The sequence below is a fragment of the Antennarius striatus genome, chromosome 7 (genome assembly GCF_040054535.1).
Source record: "Antennarius striatus isolate MH-2024 chromosome 7, ASM4005453v1, whole genome shotgun sequence".
Classification (NCBI taxonomy): domain Eukaryota; kingdom Metazoa; phylum Chordata; class Actinopteri; order Lophiiformes; family Antennariidae; genus Antennarius; species Antennarius striatus.
The window spans coordinates 3571053-3598683 of NC_090782.1; the positions used below are offsets into that span (position 1 = coordinate 3571053).

The following is a 27631-nucleotide window of genomic DNA, read 5'->3' on the forward strand; positions in this document are numbered from 1 at the left end:
TCCAACTTACTTGATGGCTTCAGCAAATAGCCAGCATTCAACATTTGAAAGTCTTGTGAAAATGATTTATTGACCCAATATTTGCTCTTTTATGGAGGTGTGGACTGGCAGCACAAAGAACTAAAACTATCAAACTGCATGGCTGTGGGGTGTTTTGCAGACTTCATGACCAAACTAAATGAGCTCAACTCTTAACTGCAATATAAAGGAATGAGTGAGCACACATGATGAGTGCTGTCATTCAGTCAAATGAGTCTGTGGAACTTTCAATTGACAAAAGGGAGACTGATGCACTTCTCAAATTTAAAATGAATGGCCCAAGATGTAAGAGAAGCTAAAACTGAGCACTTCTACGTCCATTTGGATTAAGTGGCAGCTGAATTTAATGAATGTTGTCAGGAAATTCACATAGTATTGAACTTGTCTGCATCCAGCAGCAAAGTGGACCATGGATAAGGCCCGCGGATAAGACCGATCACCCCAACATTGCAAGAGAATTTAGCCTAATGCTAACGGTAAAATGTATTTGATGTGAACTATGAGTGGAGTCAACTGAGAAACTTAATTCTTTTTTATTCTTAACTTCTGTTTTTGCAGGTCACAGGTTGCTGAAGCCTATCCCACTGAAACTGAGAAACTTAAAGGAAATCAGACATAACGTGGAGTGTAGGACTACCAGGAAGTGCATCAGCGCGTCATTCACATAAGTGCACAGGAATACCTCAGTGGATTAAAGGTATAGGAAACTCATTTTAAAGTGATATATATTTTGTTAATCATTACCAAAAAAAAAAAAAATCCCTGATGTTTGGCATCATCCCTGTGGTAAGGAAGTCTTAAAATATGCACTGCAGCGGGTTCTGTATCGGGCTCCCCAGCAGGGGTCACTTGGGGTCATATGCTATCAGTGAAACCCGTCGCTTCATCAGTCAGCATTCCTGCACACTCTAAAAAATGATTCAAGGACCTAGTAAATGTGACAGTAATAGATAGTTATACATGCTCAATAAAAATTCTGAATATCATCATGATGAGTATTTGATTTGACTACATCAAAATTAATTAGTAAAACTCCAACGGGAATATTTGTGTGAAATAGACACATTTAAATTAAGTGTACTTACTTAAAATAAATTATTATTTTTCTCACAGATTACATGGTTTAAATATTTGTAATAATAAATGTATGTTTCTCCAACCTTTTTGAGAATATATTAACAAATATCTGTTAGCTTTAATAAGTGCACTTATTAAACAAGTCAACTCAATTTTATTGGAGACGTAACTAACAATTTAAAAACATCAAGTAAACAAAAGGGAACCGATTCCGCCTTTTTAGGATTTTGGGGCGCTGCTCACTCACTCTGGAGTCGGGTCACCATGCAGGTGGATGTTCGTTTCGTCTCGTTCGTCTCGGCTGGATTTTGAATTTTTGGGTTAAGTTTTTAATAATAGTTGGTATGTGTAGTTTACTTTCAACATTGTTTAAGCCCAATTTACTTTATTCAAATGATTATGTACTCAAATAGTAAAAGATATGGGCTTAATTAGTTTGGGTAGTTAAGCTAGCCATGTCAGGATGTGCTAGCTTGTTAATGCTACTGATATTAAATACACTTTTGAGGTATTCCAAAAGATGCTTCTTGAAGTGGATGCTGGAAACCTGTCAACAAAGGTGCAAAGACTGAAAAACAATGTGATGATAAAGTTGTCTGTTGGGTAGATGAGCACAGATAAGACTCATCCCCAACTGATGTTTTGTTTACACATTTACATTTTGCATGAATAATCGCTTTGAAATGTCTTCTGATATGATTCAGCGCTATATAAATAAAAGTTGATTGATTAATGTCCTTTATTTTCTTAATAATTCATGTGAGGCATGAGGCTTCAAATTTTAATTTAGTTTTTTAAGTTTTCACCAGAAGTGACTTAAATGCTGTGCTAAAGGAGAAAGTATTAGGTTTGTATATTCAGTTTGAAGTGCCTGCAATTGTGAGAAATGTACGGTATGTTTTAAAAAGCACAAGAGTTGTATTGTCACATCTAAACATGAAGCCACATTTGTTAGAAATGATCTTCGCCTACATGTTCCAAACTGTTATAGGCCTAGCCACTAGTCATCAATATGTTTAGTGTGAATACTACATTTTGCAATAATATAAATCTTTTTTTTCCATGGCCGTTTGGCAAGACGCATTTTAGTTCAGGATCTTTGGTATCCTGATTCCCTGTCCTGTAACAGCTTCAAATGTGCTGCTGTAGAATATGGAAAAAATGTTTTTTAAGAAATCTATCATGTTTTGTGAGCTCTTGGACATATTGATTTATAGTACACAATATTTTCCAACAAAAATTAAGATAAAAAATCAGTCGGTACAACACATTTTTCTAGTAAGCCATTAGCAAATTTGCAATTATCTCCTTCGAGGGCGGCAGTGGCTCAGCGGTAGATAGATAGATACTTTAGCATACAGTATGTTTTGAAGAAGGATCGCCCAACCATCGGTGGTTCAAATCTCGCTCCCGCTAGGACATCCCTCGGAGTGTGAGCTGACAGTGAGAGGTGTCAGCTCACCTCCCAGCCACTGCCGAGGCACCCTTGAGCAAGGCGCCGTTCCCCCTTACAAGCTGCTCCTTTGTGAGGCGACCCGTCACTTTGCCTCCCCCTACTGTTCTTTGTGTGATGCAATGTTACTAACTGCATGCCTAGTGTGTTGTGTTCAGGGACCTGTATTCAACTGTGTGTGTGTATGCATGACTGACCCATATGTAACCACATGCAAAGGTTAGTATAGAGTGTAAAGATAATTTCCCCATGAGGAACATTAAAGTTGACTTCAATTATATTTACTCAGTTTGTTTGGTGGTTTCTACTCAGGTTTTCATATGGTTAAAACAGCATTTCAGTTACATTTACTCAATTTATGTAGATAATTGAACCAAATCTATTTGTTCAGACGTACTATAAAATATTACTTAGATTTACTCATGACTCAGGTTTTGTTTTAAGAGATTTGAGAGCTTTCATATCTAGTCAATATTTGTAAGTGTAAAAATGTTTCACTGATTGAATTAAGTAACATGCAGTTTTATTATTTTGAGTGTACCTGGGGATGAGTCGCTAGATGAGGACAAACTCTCATCGTCCTAATACATCGGGTGGTAATTATATGGAATAACTACAACCCCAAGTGGGTTCACTGGGAACTCGTCTTTAGTTTCCAATGATGACGACCTTATTTTTGGTGATATTCGGATAAATAATTACAAAAATGCCTGCTGTGCACCTTGTTGTTAGCTTTATCTGCATTGATATGGATTCACCCTGTTTGTCAACGGTTGCGTCACTTCCGCCGTCATGACGCGCTCCGTAACTTACGATAAATTTCATTTTTCTAAGTTTCTGTTGCAAATAAAAATATAAAAATGCCACCAAGCCTTGTTTTTAGTTATGTACTTCAAATACAGACCCAGTTCATTTTAACTTTACTGTCCCTTTAATTTTCTCAAAAACCGACAGTACACCTTATAATCAAGTGGGTCTTATTTGTGAAAAAAAAGTTTTGAAATAGGCCATTCATTGAAGGTGCACCTTTAATGAATCAGATGCCCATTATAATCCAGTGCACCTTGTATATGAAAAAGGTTTAGAATAGGCCATTCATTCGACGACAGAACCAAGTAGCAGACTGAACACTTTCTGGTGCGGTACTGCCTCACTGCTGAGCACTCCTACTTTGCTTAGGGGAGGGGTAAAAATGTCACAAGAAGTGCTTGGGGAGCCATAATAATTCAGACCCACGAAATCCTCAACTGGTATAGTTCTTCAACCCAGTAGTTGCACAGCTCACAGACTTTAATTGCTTTCAGAAACCTTCTTTTAGAAACAAATGGATGTTGCATTTACAGGATCTCTGAAAAATAATTTTGTCATGTGATAAGAGCTAAAGTGACAACATGAATACAGAATGACAAAACTGCTTACCTTCTTGGCTCCAGTCAATGCAGCTTTTGACAGTTTTCTGTAGCAGTATTTAGCATAGCTGCTAATGGCTACACCTGGAGTAAAAGAGAAGAAAGTATACTTACATTGTAGGGAAATGTCTTATTTTATCACATACATCGGTTCAAGAGAAAAACATCATTCCATTGTTCAGTTCACGCAGATGTTTGTGAATGAGGAAAGGGTTGAGGCAATTTAACTTTTAAAATTGATTTATTTGACTTCTAAATGTGCATCTATCCATTTTCTAGTGGATGAGAGGACTGCAATCAGCTTGCTGACAAGAAAATGAATGAATGGATCTGATTATCTAAATGAACAAAAATGTATTTCATTCCTTGCTGACTGCCAATGGATAAAAGAAGCAGATCAAAGAAAGAGACAGAAGAAACAGATAGACAATGAGTAGGATGTTATTGAAGACACGCACCAGCTTTGGACACCAGATCAACAGCACTGCCAAAATAAAAATCTATGGGAAACACTGCCACCAATCATGCAACTACTACATGGTTTCAGCTGCAGGCATAGAGCTCTGGAGTGAAACTGCTCTTCAATATCCCACAAAGATTTATAGTTCACTTTCATAGATAGCTATAGAACTGAAGGCGTATAATCTTTGACATGCCTTGACAGACTGGACATTGCAATTTCATGTTGAATAAACACAGAGAGTATGCTTTGTATGAGAACGGTGCTGTCAAACAAAGGCTCTTCCACTGGGTTGGTCAGAAACAATAGCAGGTGAGCCTGCCCCTTAGAGATGTCATACATAATTTCTTTGTCTCTTGGTGTTTATCCAGTATTTATTCGTTATGTAATGCCTGAGCAGTGGATATGTGCAATTTCCTCCGGGATTAATAAAGTATCCATCCATCCATCCATCCATCCATCCATCCATCCATCCATCCATCCATCCATCCATCCATCCATCCATCCATCCATCCATCCATCCATCCATCCATCCATCCATCCATCCATCCATCCATCCATCCATCCATCCATCCATCCATCCATCCATCCATCCATCTAATTACAGCTGGTGTTAGCTATCAAGAAGCTGAAGCTGATACATCAATAAGGTGACATTTTTCCATTTATATAACTTTTTCTAAACTTTTATTTCTCTAACTCTACTTTGCCTCTCCCAAATATGGCTTCTCCCCCTAGCCTCTCCCCCATCTGTTCCCCCATCTACTCATGCCCCAAATGTCTGATGTTTAGCTATACCTCGACTTCCATTAGCGAGTCAGGAAACTGTTTAAAGTGTAGCTTTGTTTTAGCACTGGAACTGGAATGGAGCGCCCTAGCATAGCATCGCAGTCCTGCCCAGAGTTTCTTCCTCAGTGAGGGAGTTTTTCCCCGCCACTGTGGCTTATGCTTACTCTGGAGAGCTCTGTTGGGTTTTTCTGTCTGTTAAGGCGCTTTGAAATGTCTAATGATGTGATTAAGCGTTATATAAATATAGGTTGATTGATTGATTGCTTGATACACACTGCCAATAATAATAATTTTTGGTTAATAACATAATTTATGGTTCCTCTCCAAAGAACCATCACCTTATCGTGGTGGAGAGGTTTGTGTGCCCTAAGGATCCTGGGAGCTATGTTGTCGGGAGTCTTGTACTCCTGGAAGGGTCACCCAAGGCAAAGAGGTCTCAGGTGAAGGGCCAGACAAAGAATGGTTCAGAAGATCCCATGAAAAACAGAAAAGGGAAAAATGTGACCCTGCCCGGAGGAAGCCCGGGGCTCACGTCTGGAGCCAGGCCTGGACGGAGGGCCCGTCAGCGAGCGCCTGGTGGCCGGGTCTGCCACGGGGCCCGGCCGGGCTCAGCCCGAAAAGGCAACGTGGATTCTTCCCACCCCTGTGGACCCACCAACCGCAGGGCAGACCGATGGGGTCGGGTGCGCTGCCATATGGGTGGCAGTGACGACAGGGGGTCACGACGGACCAGACCCGGGCGGCAGAAGTTGGCTTTGGGGACGTGGAATGTCACCTCACTGGCGGGGAAGGAGCCGGAACTTGTGTTGGAGGTGGAGCGCTACCAGTTGGATCTGGTGGGGCTTACGCATAGCCTCGGTTCTGGATCCAAACTCCTGGATAGGGGTTGGACCTTGTTTTACTCCGGAGTTGCGTCAGGCGTGAGGCGAAGGGCGGGTGTGGGGATACTCACAAGCCCCCGGCTGAGCGCCGCTGTATTGGAGTTTACCCCGGTGGATGAGAGGGTCGCTTCCCTACGCATTAAGGCTGTGGGGGGGGGAAACTCTGACTGTTGTTTGTGCATATGCACCAAATATCAGTTCAGAGTATTCGGCCTTCTTGGGGTCCCTAAATGGGGTCCTTGAAGGGATCCCTGCAGGGGACTCCATTGTTCTCCTGGGGGACTTCAACGCACACGTCGGCAATGATGGAGCCACTTGGAGGGGCGTGATTGGGAGGAATGGCCTCCATGATCTGAACCCCCAGTGGTGTTATGTTGTTGGACTTCTGTGCTAGTCACGGATTTTTCATAACTAACACCATGTTTGAACACAAGGATGCTCATAAGTGTACCTGGTACCAGAGCACCCTGGGTCGTGGATGGTATGATTGATCTTGTGATCGTATCATCTGATCTTCGACCGTGTGTTTTGGACACTCGGGTGAAGAGTGTGGCAGAGCTGTCAACTGATCACCACCTGGTGGTGAGTTGGGTCCGTTGGCAGAGGAAACCTTCGGATAGACCTGGTAAGCCCAAACGAGTAGTGTGGGTGAACTGGGAATGTCTGGAGGAGGTCTCTGTCCGTGAGGCCTTCAATTCACACCTCCAAAGGAGCTTCTCGTGCATCCCTGTGGAGGCTGGGGGCATTGAACCTGAATGGTCGATGTTCAAAACTTCCATTGCTGAAGCTGCAGCTCAGAGCTGTTGTCACAAAGAGGGAGCTAAGCCGAGAGGCAAAGCTCTCCATCTACCGTTCAATCTCGTTCCTACCCTCACCTATGGTCATGAGCAAAGGGTCATGACCGAAAGAACGAGATCGCGGATACAAGCGGCTGAAATGGGCTTTCTCAGGCAGATAGCTGGTGTCTCCCTTAGAGATAAGGTGAGAAACACTGCTGTTCGCGAGGGGCTCAGAGTAGAGCCGCTGCTCCTTCGCATGGAAAGGAGTCAGTTGAGGTGGTTTGGGCATCTGGTGCGGATGCCTCCGGGACGCCTCCCTAGGGAGGTGTTTCTGGCACGTCCAGTTGGAGGAGACCTCGGGGCAGACCCAGGACCAGGTGGAGGGATTATATCTCAACACTGGCCTGGGAATGCCTTGGGATCCCCCAGTCAGAGCTGGTGGATGTGACCGGGGAAAGGGAAGTTTGGGGCTCCCTGTTGAAGCTGCTGCCCCCGCGACCCCACTACAGATAAGCGGTGGAAGATGGATGGCACATAATTTGTTATGTTATTGGCCTGGTAAACATTCGTTCGACCACTTTCTTTTTTTGCTCAACATTGTTAGTATGAATTAAAATATTAAGAAAGCAATCAGATGACGTACCATCATGACAGGCATAAATCGACTACTGAGTGCGCAAAATCCCCTGTAGCACAGGTAGGCTAATCGATGTAGTGTGATCACCTGCAGCCAGTGATGGCTAAGAGGGACGTGTCATCACGAATTGACACGATGTGTCAAACATACACAGTGATTCGTGTATGTTCGGCAAAAACACCCGACACATCGTTGTAGGTGTTTTGTCATCTCCGCTGAACCCCTGAGACCGATTCACCGAACCCCTAGGGTTCGACCGAACCCAGGTTAAGAACCACTGCAACAGGCATCTCCTTTGAAAGGGTAAGCTAACGTTGTAGGAACTGACAACAGACAACTCTGTGTCCTTGACATGTTTTGCATTTAAATGATACATTAGGCTGGAGCTACTTTGGTGATATGAAAATTCTCATTTACAAAAGGTACAAATCACTGCATTTTTGTTGATAGTCCCGTCTTTGTTCTTTTTAAAAATAAACGCCCAAAGGTCCGAGTGGGCTTGCCTCGCTCTCTTGTGTCGCGTCCATCTCTGTTGTCAGTCACCCTGCTTTTGACTAGTGGCGCAGGTACGAAGTGACGTGCCACTGCAGCCTACAGGTCACTCAATGGGCCAAATTTAAAATGCCTGCGCATTGACTTGCCACTCACAATTCATTGCGTTAATTTTTTAACGCGTTAATTTGCAGAGTAATTAATTAACCTAATTAACGTGTTAAACTGACAGCCCTAATTATTACGTTATCAGTTCATTTATTACGTTATAGAACAGTTATTTGGGGTGGCAGTGGCTCAGTGGTAGAGCGCGCGGTGGAGTGGGTCGTCCAATGTTTCAAGATCGGCGGTTTGATTCCTGCTCCCGCCCAAAACAACACCTGGAGGTGAGCTGACAGTCGGCATTGTCAGCTCACCTCCGGAGCACTGCCGAGGTGACCTTGAGCAAGGCGCCGTTCCCCCTACAAGGAGCTGCCCGCCACTCTACCTCCTCTGCATGCGAACGGGCCCCATGTGTGTGTGTTTGTGTGTTCAGGGCCTGTACACACATACAGTATACAGTATATGCATGATTCAAAACTAACTAGAGTGTGCCACTAATTTCCTTGCGGGGATTAAAATCATTATATAATTTTTTTTTTCAAAGTAAATTATTGGCCAATGACATTTCAAAACGGTAAAGTTATCAGCTTTAGAAAGTTATGGATTTGTGGTGGCTAATCAATGTGTAAAAATGATGCCTCATGCTCCCTGAGCCACGTCATTGCCACTCATCTTGAAATATGCTCATGCCACCATAGAAGAAGAAAATCCATTTTATGGAATAACTTGGTTATTCAGTAAATTCAGGCACAAGGCATGATGGATGCATCAATTAATCTGCCCTTGTTCTTACCCTGATGTACCCATCACTTCTTGCATCGTTCCAGAGTTCAATCTTTATGCTCTCTAGCAGGTTAAACCCAATTATCCTGTTAGCCTCACTGATTTTCTTAAGGCTACATAGTTGTTCAGTCTCAAATTCTTGAGTTCTTTGTTATGCAAAAGTGAGTGTGCTGCTTCCTCACCTTTGTTGTCATTGAGGGGGTCCATGTGTCGGCAGATGTAGCTCTCCAGGTAGGTATGAAAGTGGGGTGTGGGGGGGAAGAAGTCCAAACAGATGGCCATCAGCTCCCAGCCTCTCTCCAGACTATCATAGCGGAAATTTTCTGTGGTTTGACGACACAGCTGGATGTACAGCTCATCACGCAGACCCTGGTTACTCCATCCACGCACCACCACCTGAAGAAGAAAGCCAGAGTACTGTGTTCCTTTGTCTCTTCAAAATAGTTTAAGAAAGAAAATGAATGATGCAACTTTTAGTATAGATGATCACCAGTGGTTGTTGGTCTACATACCTGTTGCACGGAGCACAACACCCTATTAGTTCTCTGTTCACGTTCATTGTTATACCATAGTTACCCACTGTTTGCTGGCATATTCACAAAACATACATGAACATGTGTGCTTGTTAAGCGGGACGGAGGTGCTGTTTCGTTGCCAACGAAAACCAATAATAATCATGTGATGAAGGAAAATAATACCCTTTTAATCTATTTCAATCCTTTTTAGGATTGAAATATGTTGTGGCATTGCTTTACAATGCCACAACATAGAGACATAACTATGTTGGAATTGGTTTTACTTCACTCCACATTTACAATGTTGAAATCTCAGAATAGTTCTGGTGATGCTAATTTCAATGCTAAGGGATTTACTCTTACGGTCAGGGAAACCCCTATAGCTGGGAAGCCTAACAAACTGGCTCATGAGCTCCCATTTTATCTTTCAAGTGGTTGTTCTAGAAGAGAGCTAAAATTATTAAACTCACTGAGCCATTTTTTTCTGTGCAAATGTGCAAACACACTATTTTAAATTATTTTCTTTCTTTTAACTAGAAAAAAGTGTAGTCAAGAGATCCTGCTTCAGCAGATGATGCATAACACTTCTATAAATTCCATATATTTGATATCATTTAATCCTAGCATGCTGGTGAAACTATGCCTGGAAATTATCATGACTTAAGACAGAATGTCCCTGCTAACCATGGAAGCTTCACTCTGATCAGCTCAACTATCTTAAGCGTTACTCAAGATATCTTGTAGAGGATATTCATTTCAGATTATTGACCTACAATCATGTTCATTGGGTCATTACGCATAGCTCAAGACCATAGGTGACAACAGGAATGGAGGACAATGGTAAATTGACCTGCATCTATTACTCTGTCTCCTGCTCCACTCATACATCACTTGTGAAGAAGAACCCAAGACACTTGAACTCATGCACTTGAGGCATCGACTCAACCCTGACATGTAGAGAACAATCCACCTGGTGGTCACTGACAACCATGGATTGATTTGTCCAAACTGTCACCTAGGACCAGTTTGCGTCAGGAGTCACTACCACACTATAAATAATGATAAATGATAAATAATACTAACAATATAACAAAAATGATATCATTTACAATAATATGAATGCAGTGTTATTATAAAGGATAGGACTTGCTCTTGGTTCTTTCTGTTTGTGTGTTTCTCATATTAAATAGTGTTGAACACATTAATGTAAATTGTCCCTCTTGCGCCTCATTAGGTGGTATTTGTGTCAGCCTCAGGCCAGGGTCCACCACCAGAGATATGGGATTGTGAGGGTTCAGTACAGTATCTTAGCTGCACTGTTCTTGACTGAAGCTTTAGATGATACACCAGGAATCTGCTCAAACCAAACTCCAATTATATTCGCTACCATCAGGACCATGCCAAATTTGAAATTCAACATCTGTTCCACTTGTTGCTTCAACCCTTTGTACCTATCAGCCTTTATTGTTCCTTCCTTCTGACGGTATCAGGAAGAAAGTTTCTTATTTTCTATGGTTTCCTCTTCGTCAACTGGCATCACACTATCCATCAACACTGCCCTCTTCTGTTCTTGGTCTAACACCACTATGTCTGGATTTTTTAGCCAGCAGCTGTTTGTCAGTCTGGAAGCTGTAGTACCAGAACACCTTGTCCCTGTTGTCCCTGTCCCTGATTTGGATAAATCTAGTCCATACTGGGTACAGATGTTCCCGATAACTATTTCAGCCACTCCATGCCTCTACATATATGCTGATTCAGCAAGCATCTTAGACCCTGATACTAATGTTGGATTATTTTAGGGAGATCTTTGCACAACCTACACCTAGGGTCTGATCTACTCTGGTAGACCCTGGCCTCTATAACCCTGTGCATAAGACTTGCTCCTGCCACTGGCAGTAATAAGAGTGATAGCAATAAGAGAGATACCAAGTTAAAACAGCAAGCCGTTAATTATAAAATTATTTCTTCTGGAGATGAATGAACTACATAAAGGTGGGGGAAACCCAAGCGTAGATTATAAATTCAGGGGAGAGCAGGGATTCAGGCTGTCCACAGACCTCCAGAGCCACAGATAGGGAGTCTGCCTTTGTGCGCCGGTCCCCCATGTAGGTCTGGATGAGCTTAAAGATGTCTACTGCCTCCCTTTTCACCGTTCGATCTGTGGTCACAATCATGGGCTTCTTGATGGGCTCACTGCTCCAGGCCAACATGTTGGCAATGGACACCTTTCTCCTAAATAGGCCCTGAGGAACCCAATACAGAGAAGAATTACAAGATTAGAAAAAGAGGCGTTCTGTGCGGTAGTCTCTAGGGTGGTGTCTGACAACCTGTGTGTGTTTGTTGAAGTGCTTGGATGCCCAGTTTTCAATATCAGTCTCTGAGGAGGGCTTTCTCAGGGTAAATTCTGGGAAAATGCCACAGCTGGCACTTGGTATTATGTTCCTTGCATTTCGACTGGCCTCAAACTGGGCACACGCTCCGAGGTCCTCCGACTAGCAGGTGAAGAAAGAAAAAGACAGGGAAGCAGTGAGGACAGAGAGAAAGTCATAGGTGTCTGTGCTGTAATGTACAATATATAGAATGAGTGACAGCTGAAAGTTTCTTCAATTCAGAGGGACTTGGCTGGAATCAACGCTCATGTTAATACATTTATACCAAAGAGGTTCAGTGAAACACACTCTCATTTATTCCTAAATATTCTAGCAAGGATAAGAAATAGCTGTGGATTAACAAAAATTTTTTTTAAAAAGGTACTCAAAAACAGTTGTCTTAAAAAAGTCTTAAAAGTAGTATAGTATCAAATATGCTCAAATAAATGTAGATGTGTAGAACCTTTTTGCATAGCACCATTTTTTAAAATTATGACTCGTGAGGTACCAGCTCTAAACATGCCCTCTTATGTTCTGCCATATGTTGGTTTTGAGGAATTGATTAGTCTTTCTTGAGAAACACATAAAGCAATGACATTTCCTACTTCCTTTTGGCCCCAATAAAACTCTCACTGTGATAATCATCATGGCGTGGTGCAAAATACTAACAGAAACATTTTAATAAATGACACCTGCAATAATAAACATGTCCGACATGCTAAATCAGTAACCAGGACTCAATGTGCTGGGAGGTCTTTCTTCAATCTTGACTAATTGCTCTGATGTTTTCTTCTGGTGTTCACAGATTAGCTGGATTCTTGTAATCATACATGTCCAGTTAGCTCACTGAGCACCAATTCAGTGAGATTTGCTGAACGTCTTAAACTTTAGGAGACGGATGGGAAAGATTTTTAGCTGCAGTTTGTTCACCAGAAGAATCTTGCTTTCAACCAGTTGGTCTTCAATTAAACAATCAAAATTGAACGAGGCAGAGTCAACTGTCCTCTCTGCTACAGTTTGAGCGAGTAGTTGCCAAACAAATATGGCAACGAAACGATATAAAACAAATGTGGGTATGAAAAACTGCTTTCTCTGGCACCCCTGAGAGTGCTTAACTTGTCCCCTGCAGTTCAGAAGGCCATCCTGTTATAGAAACACCATGTCAAATGTCATTATTTTGATATACAGTGGGGTAAAATGCAGCTCTGGCAAAAAAGACCCAAACAAACAAACAAACCAAAAAACTCCTCAAAAATGACCCTAATATTTAATTAGTTATTATTTTAAAAAGTATAAGCTATTATAGTTTAAGTTTTGCAAGTGATAGTATATTATATATTGGCCGATCCGTAGAAGATAATCAGATATGAACAGGGGTCAACTGTACTTAATAATATGTATTTTGAGTCAGTTGTTTGGTGGGGGGACACGTAGGGTTGGTGGCGCACCAAACCTGTATAATCGTCCATCCGTCCATTTTCTTGTTGATGACATTCTCGTAATTGTCTTATCTACAACTGTTTTGACAGCTTTGTGGAGCCTATCCAAGCTGGCTACAAGCGAGAGGCGGGGTACGTTCTGGATGCCTGGCCGGTGCATCGCAAGAAAGATAAACAACCACTAAAGACTAAGAACAATTTAAACTAATCAGTTCACTTAACACTTGGCCTCCCACAATTCTGTAACTACTAAAACTTCCCATAGGCAGTATTGTGACTTCTCTGACATTATTTATATATGATTTGGATTATCATTGAACATATCTAAGAATAAATTGGTGGAATAGCTAAAAACACATCAGGACACTAAATTAAAACTTTAATGATTGAGTTTTTATTAATTTATTTGACAAGATAACTTCTCTGCCATTACACATCCAAAATCAAACTGTGAAATAAAAATAAATGTATCTATGTGAAATTAAAACAATTGTATCCTGCTTCAAAATATATTGGTGTCATCATGAGACCTTAAGAATAAAAATTATTAACTATTATGAACATTCAATACTGCTGTGATGGCTGCCAGTCAGCTGGCGCCACTGCTGTTACAATGCCAAGTTGTTCGGCTTATTTCCCCTGATATTTCCCCCATTCAACAGAGGTAACTTGTGTTGATGGGAGGAAATATCACCACTGATGATGACTTCCTTACCTCTCTTGAACTTTCCAAGGCACTAAAGGCCCAGAAAACCAGCCTGATTTGTCCAGTAAATATGAGTAGACAAGAGCTTCCTCCATCTGTAGACGAACAAAGGACCCCAAAAACTAAAGAGGTGCTGAAATGTGACAATGCAACCCTAACAATCTATCAATGCTAACCAAGGAAAAATGTCTCCATTCTAATCACAATCCACACAGCTGTCAACATCACAATGGCCACGATGCTACACAGAACCAAGGTTGGAGTAGATGTGTTTGATCAAATGGTGAGGAAATATTCAGTGTAAGCTCATGCATGATGATGGCCATTGATGGTGTTTCGTAATATTCTTAACCTGGCTGCCATAAATACTTCGATCCTGTTCAAGAAATTCACCAATAAGATAATATCACAGAGAAACCTCATAATACGACTCGCAAAGGAACTTTGCTCAAGACACATGAAAGCAAAAGCCTGACAAATGATGGCGCAAGAGCCCCATTTGGAGCAGCAAAAGATGGAGAGGAGAAGGCAGTGCCATGTGATTGTGTGAGAAAAATAAAGCAAAGGATTATTGTGTCACATGTCATACGGTAGTGGAAGCATACATTTGTTTTTATTTTAGTTACATTTGCTTTTATTTCAAAGTTGGACGTGTAATTGCAGAGAAGCTATATTGTGTCAATTAAATAAATAAAACGTTCAATCATTATAGTTTCAATTTAGTGTCCTGATGTGTTTTTACCTATTCCATTAATTTATTCTTGGATATTTTAATCTTCTTCTTTTCCTTTCGGCTGTTCCCTTCAGGGGTCGCCACATCCAATCAGTTACCTCCATCTAACCCTGTCTTCTGCATCCTCTTCTCTCACACCAACTACCTTCATGTCCTCTTTCACTAAATCCATAAACCTCTTTGATCTTCCCCTAGGCCTCCTGCCTGGCAGTTCAAAACTCAGCATCCTTCTACCAATATATTCACTATCTCTCTTCTGGTCATGTCCAAACCATCTCAGTCTGGCCTCTCTGACTTTATCTCCAAAACCTCTACCATGTGCTGTTCCTCTGATGTACTCATTCCTTATCCTATCCTTCCTGGTCACTCCCAGAGAGAACCTCAGCATCTTCATCTCTGCTACCTCCAGCTCTGCCTCCTGTCTTTTCCTCAGTGACACTGTCTCTAGACCAAACAACATCGCTGGTCTCACCACAGCTTTGTACACTTTTCCTTTCGCTGGTCTCACCACAGTTTTGTACACCTTTCTTGGATATTTTAATGATAATCCAAATTATATACATATAATGTCAAAATGGCTGCCTATGGTAGTTCTAGGTAGTAATACTCAGATCTCTTTTGTGTTTTGAAATTTTAATGATCAAACAATGTCAGAATAAAATATACACACATTTAGGAAAAGTCAGGCTACTCTTAGTACATGTGTTTTTCTAAAACCAAGTTATGACACGCAACTTTTGAAAGGAGTCAAAATGACAGCTTTGGGACCTGGAACCTTCTTGCAACAGCGCCACGCACTGCACCACCGTGACAACCCTGGTCTGTACAATGGTTGGGAAAACATTAGAAAGCGCCCTGATATAAGCTTTTGTTGTGATTTGGTGTCATAAAGATATAACTGACATGATTTGAGATGTAATCTGTCATAAGGCCCTTTGGTACCTTTTAAACCAAAAAAAAAAAAGTGTCAATACGCAATATCAATAGGTAATATGTTGGATATATCCTTTTTTATCTTGGTCAGCATTCATTATTTTATTTTAAAACAGCATTAGTCAATTTCATGTACCCTATGGTAAGCCAGACAAAAGAACATTAATATAGTCCAGCCTACTAGTAATAAAAGTGTTTCTATGTTGCTATCCCTTTTTGAGATTATTTAAAATCAACATATGCCTTGATTTAAGAGGATGTGAGCCTTAAAATTTAAGACTTTTACTTTTTTGGTTTGAGTCTCTTTCCTTACAAGGTCAAGTTTAGCTTAAATGTATAATAGAAGATAGCGGATTTGATTTTCTTTTCATACCCTGTAGTATAATATAAATTTTTTTGATAGGCATGGGTCTAGATTGTCTCTCTAACACTACTTTTTACAAGCAGACTGCACACAGAAAAACCAAACATGTAATGTCGTAGTTACTCATGCTACCTCCTGTTAACGTCTTAATGTTTTTGACCACTGGATTGTGTACCTTGAACCTAAGTTTTTGAATTAGCATCTCATAAATAGAATTGACTTAAAGACAATACTAATGTAAAGATTCATGTGACTTGGCACAACATCAATAAAGTATGAATAAGTGTAAGGTTTTGATTGAGAACCGCTATGTACAGTATATGTAGATTTGACATATAAAGAACAGTATGTGATTTCAAATGATACATATGTATAAGATGATTTCTTGAATAACTATGTAGCCAGCCATCTTTATCAGCTCCTTATGTAGCGATGTGTTTAGGCCCAAAAAAAAGAAATTTTAGGTTTCTTCAATAGTTTTGTCTGCTAATTATATCTGTTATAAAACAAGAAGGAACTTTATCAAAGTAATTGACCCCATCTCAGAACATACGCAGACATTGACAGAATGATGTAACAAGAAGACAACCATCGATATCATTCCAAACATGATACTTATAACATCCATGTATGAAATTGAACAACGCTGATAGGTTTGGGATAGGGTAAAAATTTAAGTGACACAATTATTCAGCAGTTATTTTCAAATGCAGTCTACTTCTATTAAATTGTATTATTTTAAAATGTATTATTTTATCTTCAATGATTTTTGAGAAATCGTTTTCAATCTAAAGAAAACAAAAAACAACCCCCCGCCCCCCCGCAAAAAACGTGGATTGAAACCATAGTTATATGTCCTACTGTTGGTGGCAAGGGAAAGACTGAAATTATACTATTTTTCTAAACAAGGAAACCAAGTCCCAACATGCATCTGTACCTGTGAGGGATGAAGGTAAGGCTCTGGTGAAGCCAGATTGGTCTGGACTGACAGGCTTTTCTCCAGCAGTGCTTGAGGGAAGCCTAGCCGATCAAAGGTGCTACGTTTCCAGTGGTGGCTGTCACTCAGTGCAAGCGCCTCATCTTCACTGAAGGCCCTCACTACTGGTCCTGGCAATGGCAGAGGCACTGCCCCGTCACTCTCATATCCATCTTTGGAGCCAGCACTCTGGGCTCCCCCCTTTCCCTGGCCAGAATCCCAGCTGCTCCTTTGTTTCATCACCTGCTGGGCCTCCCATGCCAGCTTGGCTTGGGCCAGTATTGCCTCAGATGCTGTGCCCTCCAGCCCTCCACAGCGTGCAAGTTCTTGTGGGAGTGATGGCTTGCGAGACTTGCGTTTGCGGCTTCCACCAGGAGAGAAATTCCCAGTACCACCTGTGGAGGAGGAGGAAAGGGAACGGGTCTGGGTGGACATCCATGATATGGAGTCCTCATAAAGCAATCTCTGACCTCCTTCTCCATCTTCCCCACTGTAGTCCAGCAGTAGACGGGGGTCTCTAATCAAAGACTGACTATGCTGCAGAGTATAGGAACCACCATATGAGCCATAGCTACCTGCAGTGCCATAATGAAGCAGATGATCAGCAGTCTTGAAGCGAGGGCTGGAAGATGATTGCTCCACATACACTAACTGCTTGACATACTCTTTACCCACAGGACTATACTCCAGATTCTGGGACTTTTCAGGACATTTCTGCCTGGTTAGAACCAGCTGGCCATAGGGTGACTGACTCTGTTTTGGGGAGTGATACAAAGGGCCAGAGGACTTGCGGGTAGGTGACTTGCCTGTGTTATAGAGGGTGGAGGAGTCAGGGAAGTGCATGTCAGTGGGAGGCTCTTCATAGATAGGAGGAGGCTGGTACTCTGATGGTGGCTCCTCATACAGTGGAGCTTCATAGGTGTAGCGAGGTGAGGGAGGCTGAGAATCAACAGAGGAACGGTTGGGAGTACCTGCACTGCCTAGTTCTGCACGCTTGAGGAAGGGGGACTGACGGCGGTCGACATAGTTAACATGGGAACCATCAGCTTCTGAAGGCATGTTTCCTCCAGAGGAATGGCGAGTTCGTGAGACAATGCTCCCTCCAGATGGAGGACCAGGTACCGGAGGGTCACAAGGGGAATAATCATTCCCTTGGTTGATCAAGAAGCTGGGCTCTCTGTCTGTAACTTTAATCAGCATTCGCTCCTTTGTTCCAGTGTTCCATCTGAAAGGAGAAGTCCTGAGAGGAGTGGAGTGGAGAGGAGAGAGGAGAGGAGAGGATGTCAAATGTGAGTACAACACAGCAGCATGACTGAACTTAACTTGCTTGTCAGTCTTCACTCTATTTTATAACAAGCTGAGACGTCGTCATTGCTAATAAATGGTTTAATTTCTACGAAAATATTCATTCCCTGTCTCATTACTGTTGAAGTATTTGTCTTAAAATAAATCTGACCACCCATGTTTTCAAGAAGTAGCTAGCAAAAAAATATGGTATCTATTTTTTAGAAAAATGGTCTCCACTGTTGAATTCAGAGATACTATGCAAAGTATCTTAACATACTGTATGTAGATTCATACATATTAACTGTTAAATCTGATGCAAAAATGCCAAAAAAAAGGAGGATTGGAGGTGACATTAAGAAAACCTCACTTATTTCAATGTTTAGTAATCTCATATCATTGATTGTCTGACATGTCCACCAACACACAAAGTGTGAAATGAAATCACCAAATGAATTTTCAGGGAACTTCTTGGAACAAAATGTTTATGCATTCAAACAGATTTAGCTGATTTACCCATTAGTATTTTAAATTACAGGCAGTCGTCAACATACGAACAATCCCTGTGGTGTAGAGGGTAAAGGGAAGTGGAGAGAGCACAGCTCCCTGTGGAGCTCCTGTGCTGCTGGATCTCGATGAGGATGAGATCCCAAATTCCCGGACCCCCTCTGGTCCTCATGGACAGCATCTCCTCCCTGAAGTATGCCAGTTCATTACTGCTGGCTTGCAGTAGTGGACTCAGGAATAGGCTTCCCATCATAATAAGCTAAATTAAAAATAACATAACAACATTCACATATTTATGTTAATTAAAACATTCAAGTTTTAATAAATGTAAATAATAAATAGTTTGTCAGAATTTCGTTTTCACGGGTGGTCCTGGAGCAAGTAATGACAGCAAGTAATGAGGGATTACTGTACCATAAATAAAGTCAAGACAATGGCTCCACCTTGTGGCCAGGATGATTTTTAAAGACCTATTTGTTGAAATCAAACTAAAATATTTATGCTTATCAACAACGAATGATTGCAGAATTACAGGAAAATACTCCATTTTGAGTCAATGGATGTGCTTTGAGTCCTTTTATTCTCTGCTTATTTCCAGCTACAAAACCTTTACTGTTACTGCTGCTCTTTAAAATAGGGGTGGCCATTCATTTTTGAATATTCAAGTATTCATCTGCTCTGAAGTAAAAACCGAGCAAGAAGGTTACACGCAACAGTCAGTAGATAGACATGAAGAATAAACAACCACCGTCATTTCACATATGACAGCAAAACTAATGGTATCAGCTGCACTGAAGATGGTGGTTTTTACAATCTAGACCAGTGGTGCCAAATATATCTATCGCAATCAACTGGTTGATTGAAAAGGTCGTGCGGGTAGATCGCATGGCATGAATACAATAGCGGTTAGCCTAATATCCATCCCTGCAATGGCATTTCCCACTTGATTGAAGTACAGCGCAGCCAGAGATCTCTCTCTTTTCTAACACACGGGGTCACCATGAATGCACAGCTAAAACACAAGCTCTATTGCTCCGATGAACTAATTATCTTGTTAGATACTTTAATATACAGTATTTCTACTTAAAAAAGGGTCTAAATATATAACTTCTGTCCATGAAGCTGCAGCCTCATAATTTTAGAAAGTTTCAAAACCTCATTCATACTGTTATGCAAGATGCACAAATATTGTAAATACACGGTGTATATGTGTGTGTGTTTTTAGTAGTCTTTATTATTATATTAATATTTTTATCATATTAATACAGGTAGTCCTCATATTACAAACATTCTAGTTACGAACAATTGGAGATAAAAACAAATATGCGTCGCCATATTGTCCTGCATTTCCCCTATCTGCCACAAACCCAGCCGTGCAGCATTGCTGCTTTCACTTAGCTCCAACACTTGTCTTCTTCTTTTCCTTTCGGCTTTTTCCTTCAGGGGTCGCCACAGCAAATCAATTGCCTCCATCTAGCCCTGTCCTTTGCATCCTCTCACACCAACTACTTTCATGTCCTCCCTCATTACATCCATAAACCTCCTCTTTGGTCTTCCTCTAGGCCTCCTGCCTGGCAGTTCAAAACTCAGCATCCTTCTGCCAATATATAGCTCCAACACTTGTCTCATTCTCTTAATCTCATTTGTTGTTGTCTCTGTGAGCATCTCAGAGCGTCAGGCTACATACTTTGGATAATTTACTGTTTAGCACGAATGATAAAGCAATGACTAGTGAAGACAGTGGTAGTGGTGACCATCTCTCTGATGACTGCTCTGCTGTGTCATTGATAATAATTCCCTCCTCGTCTTCACTCTAAAGGTAAGCTACATGCTGCGTACATAAAGTACCGTAGAGTGGCTGTACTCTTAAGAGGTAAACAGTGGGTATCCATGTATCTGTATCACAGAAAAACATCACTAGTGACAAAAAATAAGTACAGTACCCTGAAAAGTAACCTGCTGTCAGTCACAACCCAAAGTGGCTGGGTTGAGTGCTCAAAAGAAGAAGTGAACCACTTCCTCCAGAACACTTTGAGCGACCCACTGAGAGAACAAGATCTAGGACCCAACAAAGCTCTCGTCAGCCCGGCCCCACCGACAGCAGAGTTCAAGCTGACGGAGCCTAGTCTGAAGGAGGTCGAAGATGTCATCAAGGCAGCTCGCTCAGCATCTTCCCCAGGCCCCAGTGGGGTAATTTACCTTGTCTACAAGCACTGTCCAGAGCTTCTCCGACACCATATGGAAGACCCTGAAGGTGATCTAGTGAAGGGGGAGAGTGGCCGACCAGTGGAGGTGTGCAGAGGGAGTTTGGATCCCCAAGGAGGAGGACTCGAAAAGCATCAACCACTTTCGGACAATCTCACTACTGAGTGTGGAAGGGAAGGTGTTCTTCAGGATCATCTCCCGAAGACTGACTGAGTTTCTCGTCAAGAACAAATACATCGACACTTCAGTACAGAAAGGTGGGATTCCTGGAGCTCCCAGCTGTTTAGAGCACACTGGTGTAGTCACACAGCTCATCAGAGAGGCCAATTAGAACAGAGACGATCTCGCTGTGTTGTGGTTGGACCTGACTAACGCCTATGGGTCCATCCCACACAAACTAGTTGAGCTAGCGCTACACCTCCACTACGTTCCCAGTAAGATCAAGCACCTGATCCTGGATTATTATGCCAATTTCAGGCTCAGGTTCACTTCTGGGTCAGTAGCATTAGGCTGGCATCGACATGGGAAAGGAATAATAACAGGTTGTACCATCTCTGTTACCCTTTTCGCACTGGCAATGAACATGGTGGTCAAGGCTGCAGAGGTGGAATGCAGAGGGTCCCTATCCAGATCAGGTGTTCGCCAGCCCCCTATAAGAGCCTACATGGATGACCTTACCATCACAACAACATCGGTCCCAGGGACCAGGTGGATCTTGCAGGGATTGGAGAGACTCATCACATGGGCTAGGATGTGTTTCAAGCCCTCCAAGTCGAGGTCCATGGTACTAAAGAGGGGGAAGGTGATGGATAAGTACCAGTTCTCGATCTCCGGAACTGCAATCCCATCCATCACGGAGCAGCCAGTCAAGAGCTTGGGGAAGATCTTTGATTCAAGCCTGAAAGACTCTGCTGCCATCCAGGAGTTTGGTGTGCAACTAGGAGCGTGGCTCACCAGGGTGGACAAGTTGGCCTGCCTGGTTGATTTAAAGCCTGGATCTACCAGCACTCCATTGTGCCCAGAGTCTTGCGGCCTCTCCTCGTCTGTGCAGTCCCCGTAACAACTGTGGAATCCCTCGAAAGGAAAATCAGTGGCTTTCTCCGGAAGTGGCTGGGCCTTCCCCGCAGCCTCAACAGCGCTGCCCTATACGAGACAAGTAACACCCTCCAGCTACCCTTCAGTGGGCTCACTGAAGAATTCAAGGTGGCACATACAAGAGTAGCCCTACAGTACAGGGATTCCAGGGACTGTAAGGTGTCATCAGCTGGGACTGAAGTGAAGACAGGAAGGAAGTGGAAGGCTGAGAAGGCAGTGGAGGTGGCAGAGTCACGCCTAAGGCAGAAAGCACTGGTAGGGGTCTTGGCAAAAGGGAGAGCAGGCCTAGGCTACTTCCCAAAGACCCAAGTGAGCCAGGCCCGGGGAAAGGAGAGACACCATTTACTCCAGGAAGAAGTTCGGGCAGGTGTGGAGGAGGAGCAAGTGAGTAGGGCAGTGGGACTCCGGCAGCAAGGGGCATGGACAAGATGGAAGAGCGCGCTGCAGTGCAAAGCTACCTGGTCAGACATCATGCAGGAAGACTTCCACCACGTCCGGTTCCTTGTGCAGGCAGTCTACGACGCCCTCCCGAGCCCAGCGAACCTCCATGTATGGGGGAAGAGCGACACACCTTCCTGCCCCCTGTGCGCCGGAAGAGGCTCCTTGGAACATCTCCTCAGCAGCTGCCCAAAGTCCCTGGCTGATGGTCGCTACCGCTGGTGCCACGACCAGGTTCTGAAACAGCTGCTGAGAGCATAGCCTCGACCATAAGCACCAGCAAACACCATCATGCTCCGAACAAGGCAGCCCCCTTCATCAAAGCTGGAGAGAGACCCCGGGTATGTCCAAAGATAACAACAGGACTCCTCCACACAGCCCCTGATTGGCAGCTGCACGTTGACCTGGGCAAACAGCTGAGGTTCCCCCAGCACATTGCATCAACATGTCTGCGGCCAGACATGATCATCACCTCTGAGGCTTCAAAACACCTGATCATGCTGGAACTGACAGTGCCCTGGGAAGATCGCATTGAGGAAGCCAACGAAAGGAAACGTGCCAAATATCAGGAACTGGTGGAGGAGTGCAGGGGCAGGGGCTGGAGGACATTCTACAAGCCAATAGAAGTTGGCTGTAGAGGCTTTGCAGGACGTTCTCTCTGCAAAGTCCTAGGCCATTTGGGTGTGACAGGGGCGGCCAAGAAGAGGGCCATTAAGTCCGCTAGCGAAGCCGCAGAGAAAGCCACGTGGTGGCTGTGGCTCAAAAGGGCAGATCCGTGGGTTGCTACTGGGACGCAAGTCAGGGCATGATCAACCCCGGCTGGGTCACCTGGGGGAGGATGTCTGATGTTGCGAGACCCGAAACACCCAATGACCTCAGGCTACATCACTGAAGATGCATCCCAGTGCATCCAGGAGATGTTTCTTTAAAGTGAATTTAAAGCAATTGTGTGAATCATGAGTGACGTTTAACAGTAGATATTGGAGCTACAGTGTGCCCTTGTTCCTCGATGTTAATTCATTCCAGGAACCACATGCAATTAACGAATTCCATGATAGAACGACAAACTATTCATGTTATTATTTGCGGTATTTTAAATGTTTATGGACCCTCCCCTTACCGATAGATAGATAGATAGATAGATAGATAGATAGATAGATAGATAGATAGATAGATAGATAGATAGATAGATAGATAGATAGATAGATAGATAGATAGATAGATAGATAGATAGATAGAGCCTTCCCCACACATATTTCAGTAATATCTGTCAATATCTGTCTTTTTCTTCATCAACTTTTGATTGTTTTTTATTCAAGAAAAGCACTCATTGTCACTTGCTTTTTCTCCAACTTTTGCATCATTTTTGGAGGCATGGTGATAATCAATAATCAATCAATCAATCATATATGTAAAGTGCTTAATGACATCATCAGACATTTCAAAGTGCTTTAACAGGCATGGAAACCCAATAGAAGCCTCCAAGCATAAGCAACAGCTTATGCTTGCTCTGCAGGGTTTAGCCACCTCCTCGCTTTGACTGCAGCTCTGATGTGTGGGGTGGCTCTTGCTGTTCTCTTCGTCCTCTCGTTGTCTCATTCATTGGTGTTTCCTTTGTGCATTATAATGCTCTCTCCACAACTGACTCACCTGATGACATTCTTACAATTGTAAAAGAACTACCTTTTGCTAACTATGGTAATTGATTTAAGTTTATATGCTTTGATATGTTTTTTATGTAATTTTGTCTCATAGCTTGCCTTTTTTATTTTTGTGTTGATCAAAATATGATCAAACTGACCGTCAGACCAATGTTGGACCGGTGACCGATCATCCAGAACCGCCAAAGGTGTTCTGCCTCTTACCCAAATCTTTGGACAGGATGACCGACCATGTCGTGTTCCGAACGTAATCTCAGGATTCCGTTATTGGACAAGGAACCCCGATCAACTTCAGATGGAAATATCTTTGAAGCAACTGTCTCAAGTACTGTCTTTGTGAGTGTCTGGGACACTAGACAAAAAAAAGAAAAGAAAAGGCGTTTAGGTGTCTGGGACACCCAAGAACAGGTCCGGTAAGCCTTTGAGACGTCTAGAATCTGTGATTCAAAAGAAAAGTAGTATCATGGGAGCAACCAACAATAAGGGGTTCCAGGAACCCAACATGTCTTTGCCAATGCTTTTGACAATGACAGGGAAATATGGAGATGAATGCTAGGAGTGTGTGGGTGAATGGGTTTCATTTTATGTATAAGGCAATTGTCCCAACTGGAAAGTAGACTAACAGAATACAGTGTGTGTAGGCAGGATGGAGTGTGTACAGGCAGGATGGAACAGGTGGAGAAAAGTGTCAGGGTTTGATGTGTAATAGAACAGTTTCAGCTAAAATGAAAGGAAAGGTGTACAAAACTGGTGAGACCAGCGATGTTGTTTGGTCTAGAGACAGCGTCACTGAGGAAAAGACAGGAGACAGAGCTTGAGGTAGCAGAGCAGTTTTTAAGCACATCTAACAACAACAGCTAGAGTCAGCTGTTGATGTTGCTGTACAGTATCATACTATGTAGCATTCAGGTTACCTTTAGAGTGGAGAAAGAGGAGGGGGAATTTTCGTCGGTCAGACGCAAATTTGTTATCAGAGAGATCATCACCACCACTATCTTCACTAGACTTTGCTTTATCATCCATGATAAACAGTAAAGTATCCAAGGTATGAAGCCTGATGCTCTTTTGGTGATAAAAGAGACTGGCTGCAGTATGATGCAGAGTCATTGGTGATGAGCTCCTCAGTGTGATATCAGCATGGCAAGGAATGGCATAAAAAAAACATGTGTATCTTTGGAAATCAAATAATGAACCTGGAAAACATCTGTGACAATGAGCGCTGCTACTGTCACAATGTCTGTATGTCCCGGGCTCAGTTGGAGCCTCCTCAGAGATCTATCAGGAGCAGGACAGCGGACTACCAGTCCACTTGGCAAATGAGTCAAACTTATTTCGCTTTTGTTGACCAAATTTGAATTCATCATGGTGAATGGGTTGACTGAAGTGTCTCAAATTCTGTCTATTGAGATTAACCAAATCTCTCTAATGAGATTTATTCATTAGCCCCAGATTTGAAATGAAGTCTGAAGCATATTGGACCATACAGAATATTGTTATAACTTCCTTCTTCCTTATTTGACATATTAGATTTCACTTGATATTTATGACTACATCTTTGCCCAAAAATGGACTAGCTTCAAAATAATGTGTTATAAAGATTTGGAACCATGTATTTCATGAGTTGTTAAACCCTTTTGCTGACACAACAAAATGATGTTCTATTCATTTGTTCAGTCTGGTGATGTCTGAATTTTGTGAACTTGTGTCATGACTTGCTTTGCTTTAACGTACCTTGATACCTGTCACCTGAACTGGGACAACTAGTAGTGGCAGTGTCTGTTATCACCTTATCTCATAGCTGCAATTAAACATGTAACTGTCATGTGTCATGAATTTGAATCCTGCTCTGCTACTACACTACCGAGGTCACTGTCATTGGTTACAGTCTTTGTAGCTTGAGCTACAGAATGTTGGTCACAGTCCATCTCTGTAGCACACTGATTTGACTCGTCTGACTTTAATAATCCCATGTTTTGTCTCCCCTGTCTCATTCCTCTGAGCTCTGTCTCTCCATCATTTCAGCTAGTTTCCTTTTCTGGTTTTGATGCTGACTACACTGTTCCAACATCGGCTGTCTGGGTCATCACCACCTTGTCTAATTTTACAATTCATATAATGCATATGAATTTTTAAACTTCTCTGTCCTCATGGAATATATTGCATGCCTATCCATCCTGGAAGAGGGAGCCCTTCCTGAGGTTTCTTCCATTTTTCCCTTTTGGGAGTTTTTTTCTCACCCAAATCAAGGATAAGGACAAAAGATGTTCTCTATGCACAGATTGTACAGCCCCCTGAGACAACCGTATTTTGTGATTTGGGGCTATACATATAAAAATTAGTTGATGGATTTATCCAAAATAAGCTTGACAGCAAAAGTGTCACAACACTAGATGGGGTCTACCTGATGCTTCACACCACATTGATATTTTTTAGCCTGTATAGCCCTATGATGACAATGTGGCTTTGTAACCGTTCTAAAAAGGTCTCCCCTGAAGCAATCAGGGATTTTGGTCTTGGTGTCAGGTATGTGTCGCAGTATAAATGTATAGGGAGCAATCTGTGGCACCAAATCCAGCTCACTGGTATAGAGCTTAGGCTTGAAATGGGGAAGAGGGTATCAGTCCATGCTGTAAAAGTGACATTTTAACAAGGGGATGAATTTCTCTCACACATTTCAAAGTTAAAAACCAAAGGTTGTGATTTCTTTGCAATTACCTCAATTGTTTCTACACTGAGATCCTGATCTGTTAGCTCATTACAGGCCCATATTGATACTTCTATATCTGTCACCTATATGAGGTTTTACAAGACAATAATATATTTGAGGATTTCCAATCAGGATTCAGATCTCGTATAGCAGACGCAGCACTAGTTAGTCACAAATGACCTTTCAGTAGCATCTGATAACTGTATTATCTGTTGTTCTTATTAGATTTCAGTAGATCCTTTGACCAAATTGATCATCAGATTCTGTTACAGAGGCTGGAACATTCAGTTGGCATTAGAAGATCTGCACTGAACTGGTTTAAGTCATATTTCTCTGACCTCAGTTTTTTTACGTGTTCATGATAAATCTTCTACATACATAAAAGTTAGGTCTGGAAACTTGCTTGGACCTATTTTATTCACACTTTATGCTTCCATTAGGTAACATTATAATGAAACACTACAAATATCCACAACTATGCAGATGACAGGCAGCTATATCTGTCTGTTCATCCAAACAAAACCAGCCATTTAGTTGGACTTTATAGAGGACTTTAAAGGGACAGGAAAGTCAAAATTAACCCAGGGTATTATTTGAAGTACATAATTAAACAAACAGTTTGGTGGCATTACTATTTTTTTATAATCAATGGGGACCATGGCCAAACAAAATATATCATAAGTTACAATGCGCTCCATGACAGAGAAAGTGAATTGTAGACATCGGGGTGAATCCATATCAGCGTCATTATATAAATATACAGCAAGTGACAACATAACAAGCCAACATAATCACATT

At 42.1% G+C, this 27631-nt stretch overlaps 1 protein-coding gene across 1 annotated transcript in view; it reads right to left on the minus strand.

Annotated features, from left to right (window-relative positions):
* The window catches only part of arhgap39 (Rho GTPase activating protein 39), a 60265-nt gene that overhangs the window by 13458 nt on the left and 19176 nt on the right, over nt 1-27631 (minus strand). Inside the window, exons 3-7 of the mRNA XM_068319086.1 lie at nt 16898-18176; nt 11744-11908; nt 11474-11659; nt 9084-9297; nt 3989-4062 (exon numbers count right to left, since the gene is read on the minus strand). Coding sequence (XP_068175187.1) covers nt 3989-4062; nt 9084-9297; nt 11474-11659; nt 11744-11908; nt 16898-18176 — 1918 coding nt within the window. The remainder of the gene's footprint in view (nt 1-3988; nt 4063-9083; nt 9298-11473; nt 11660-11743; nt 11909-16897; nt 18177-27631) is intronic.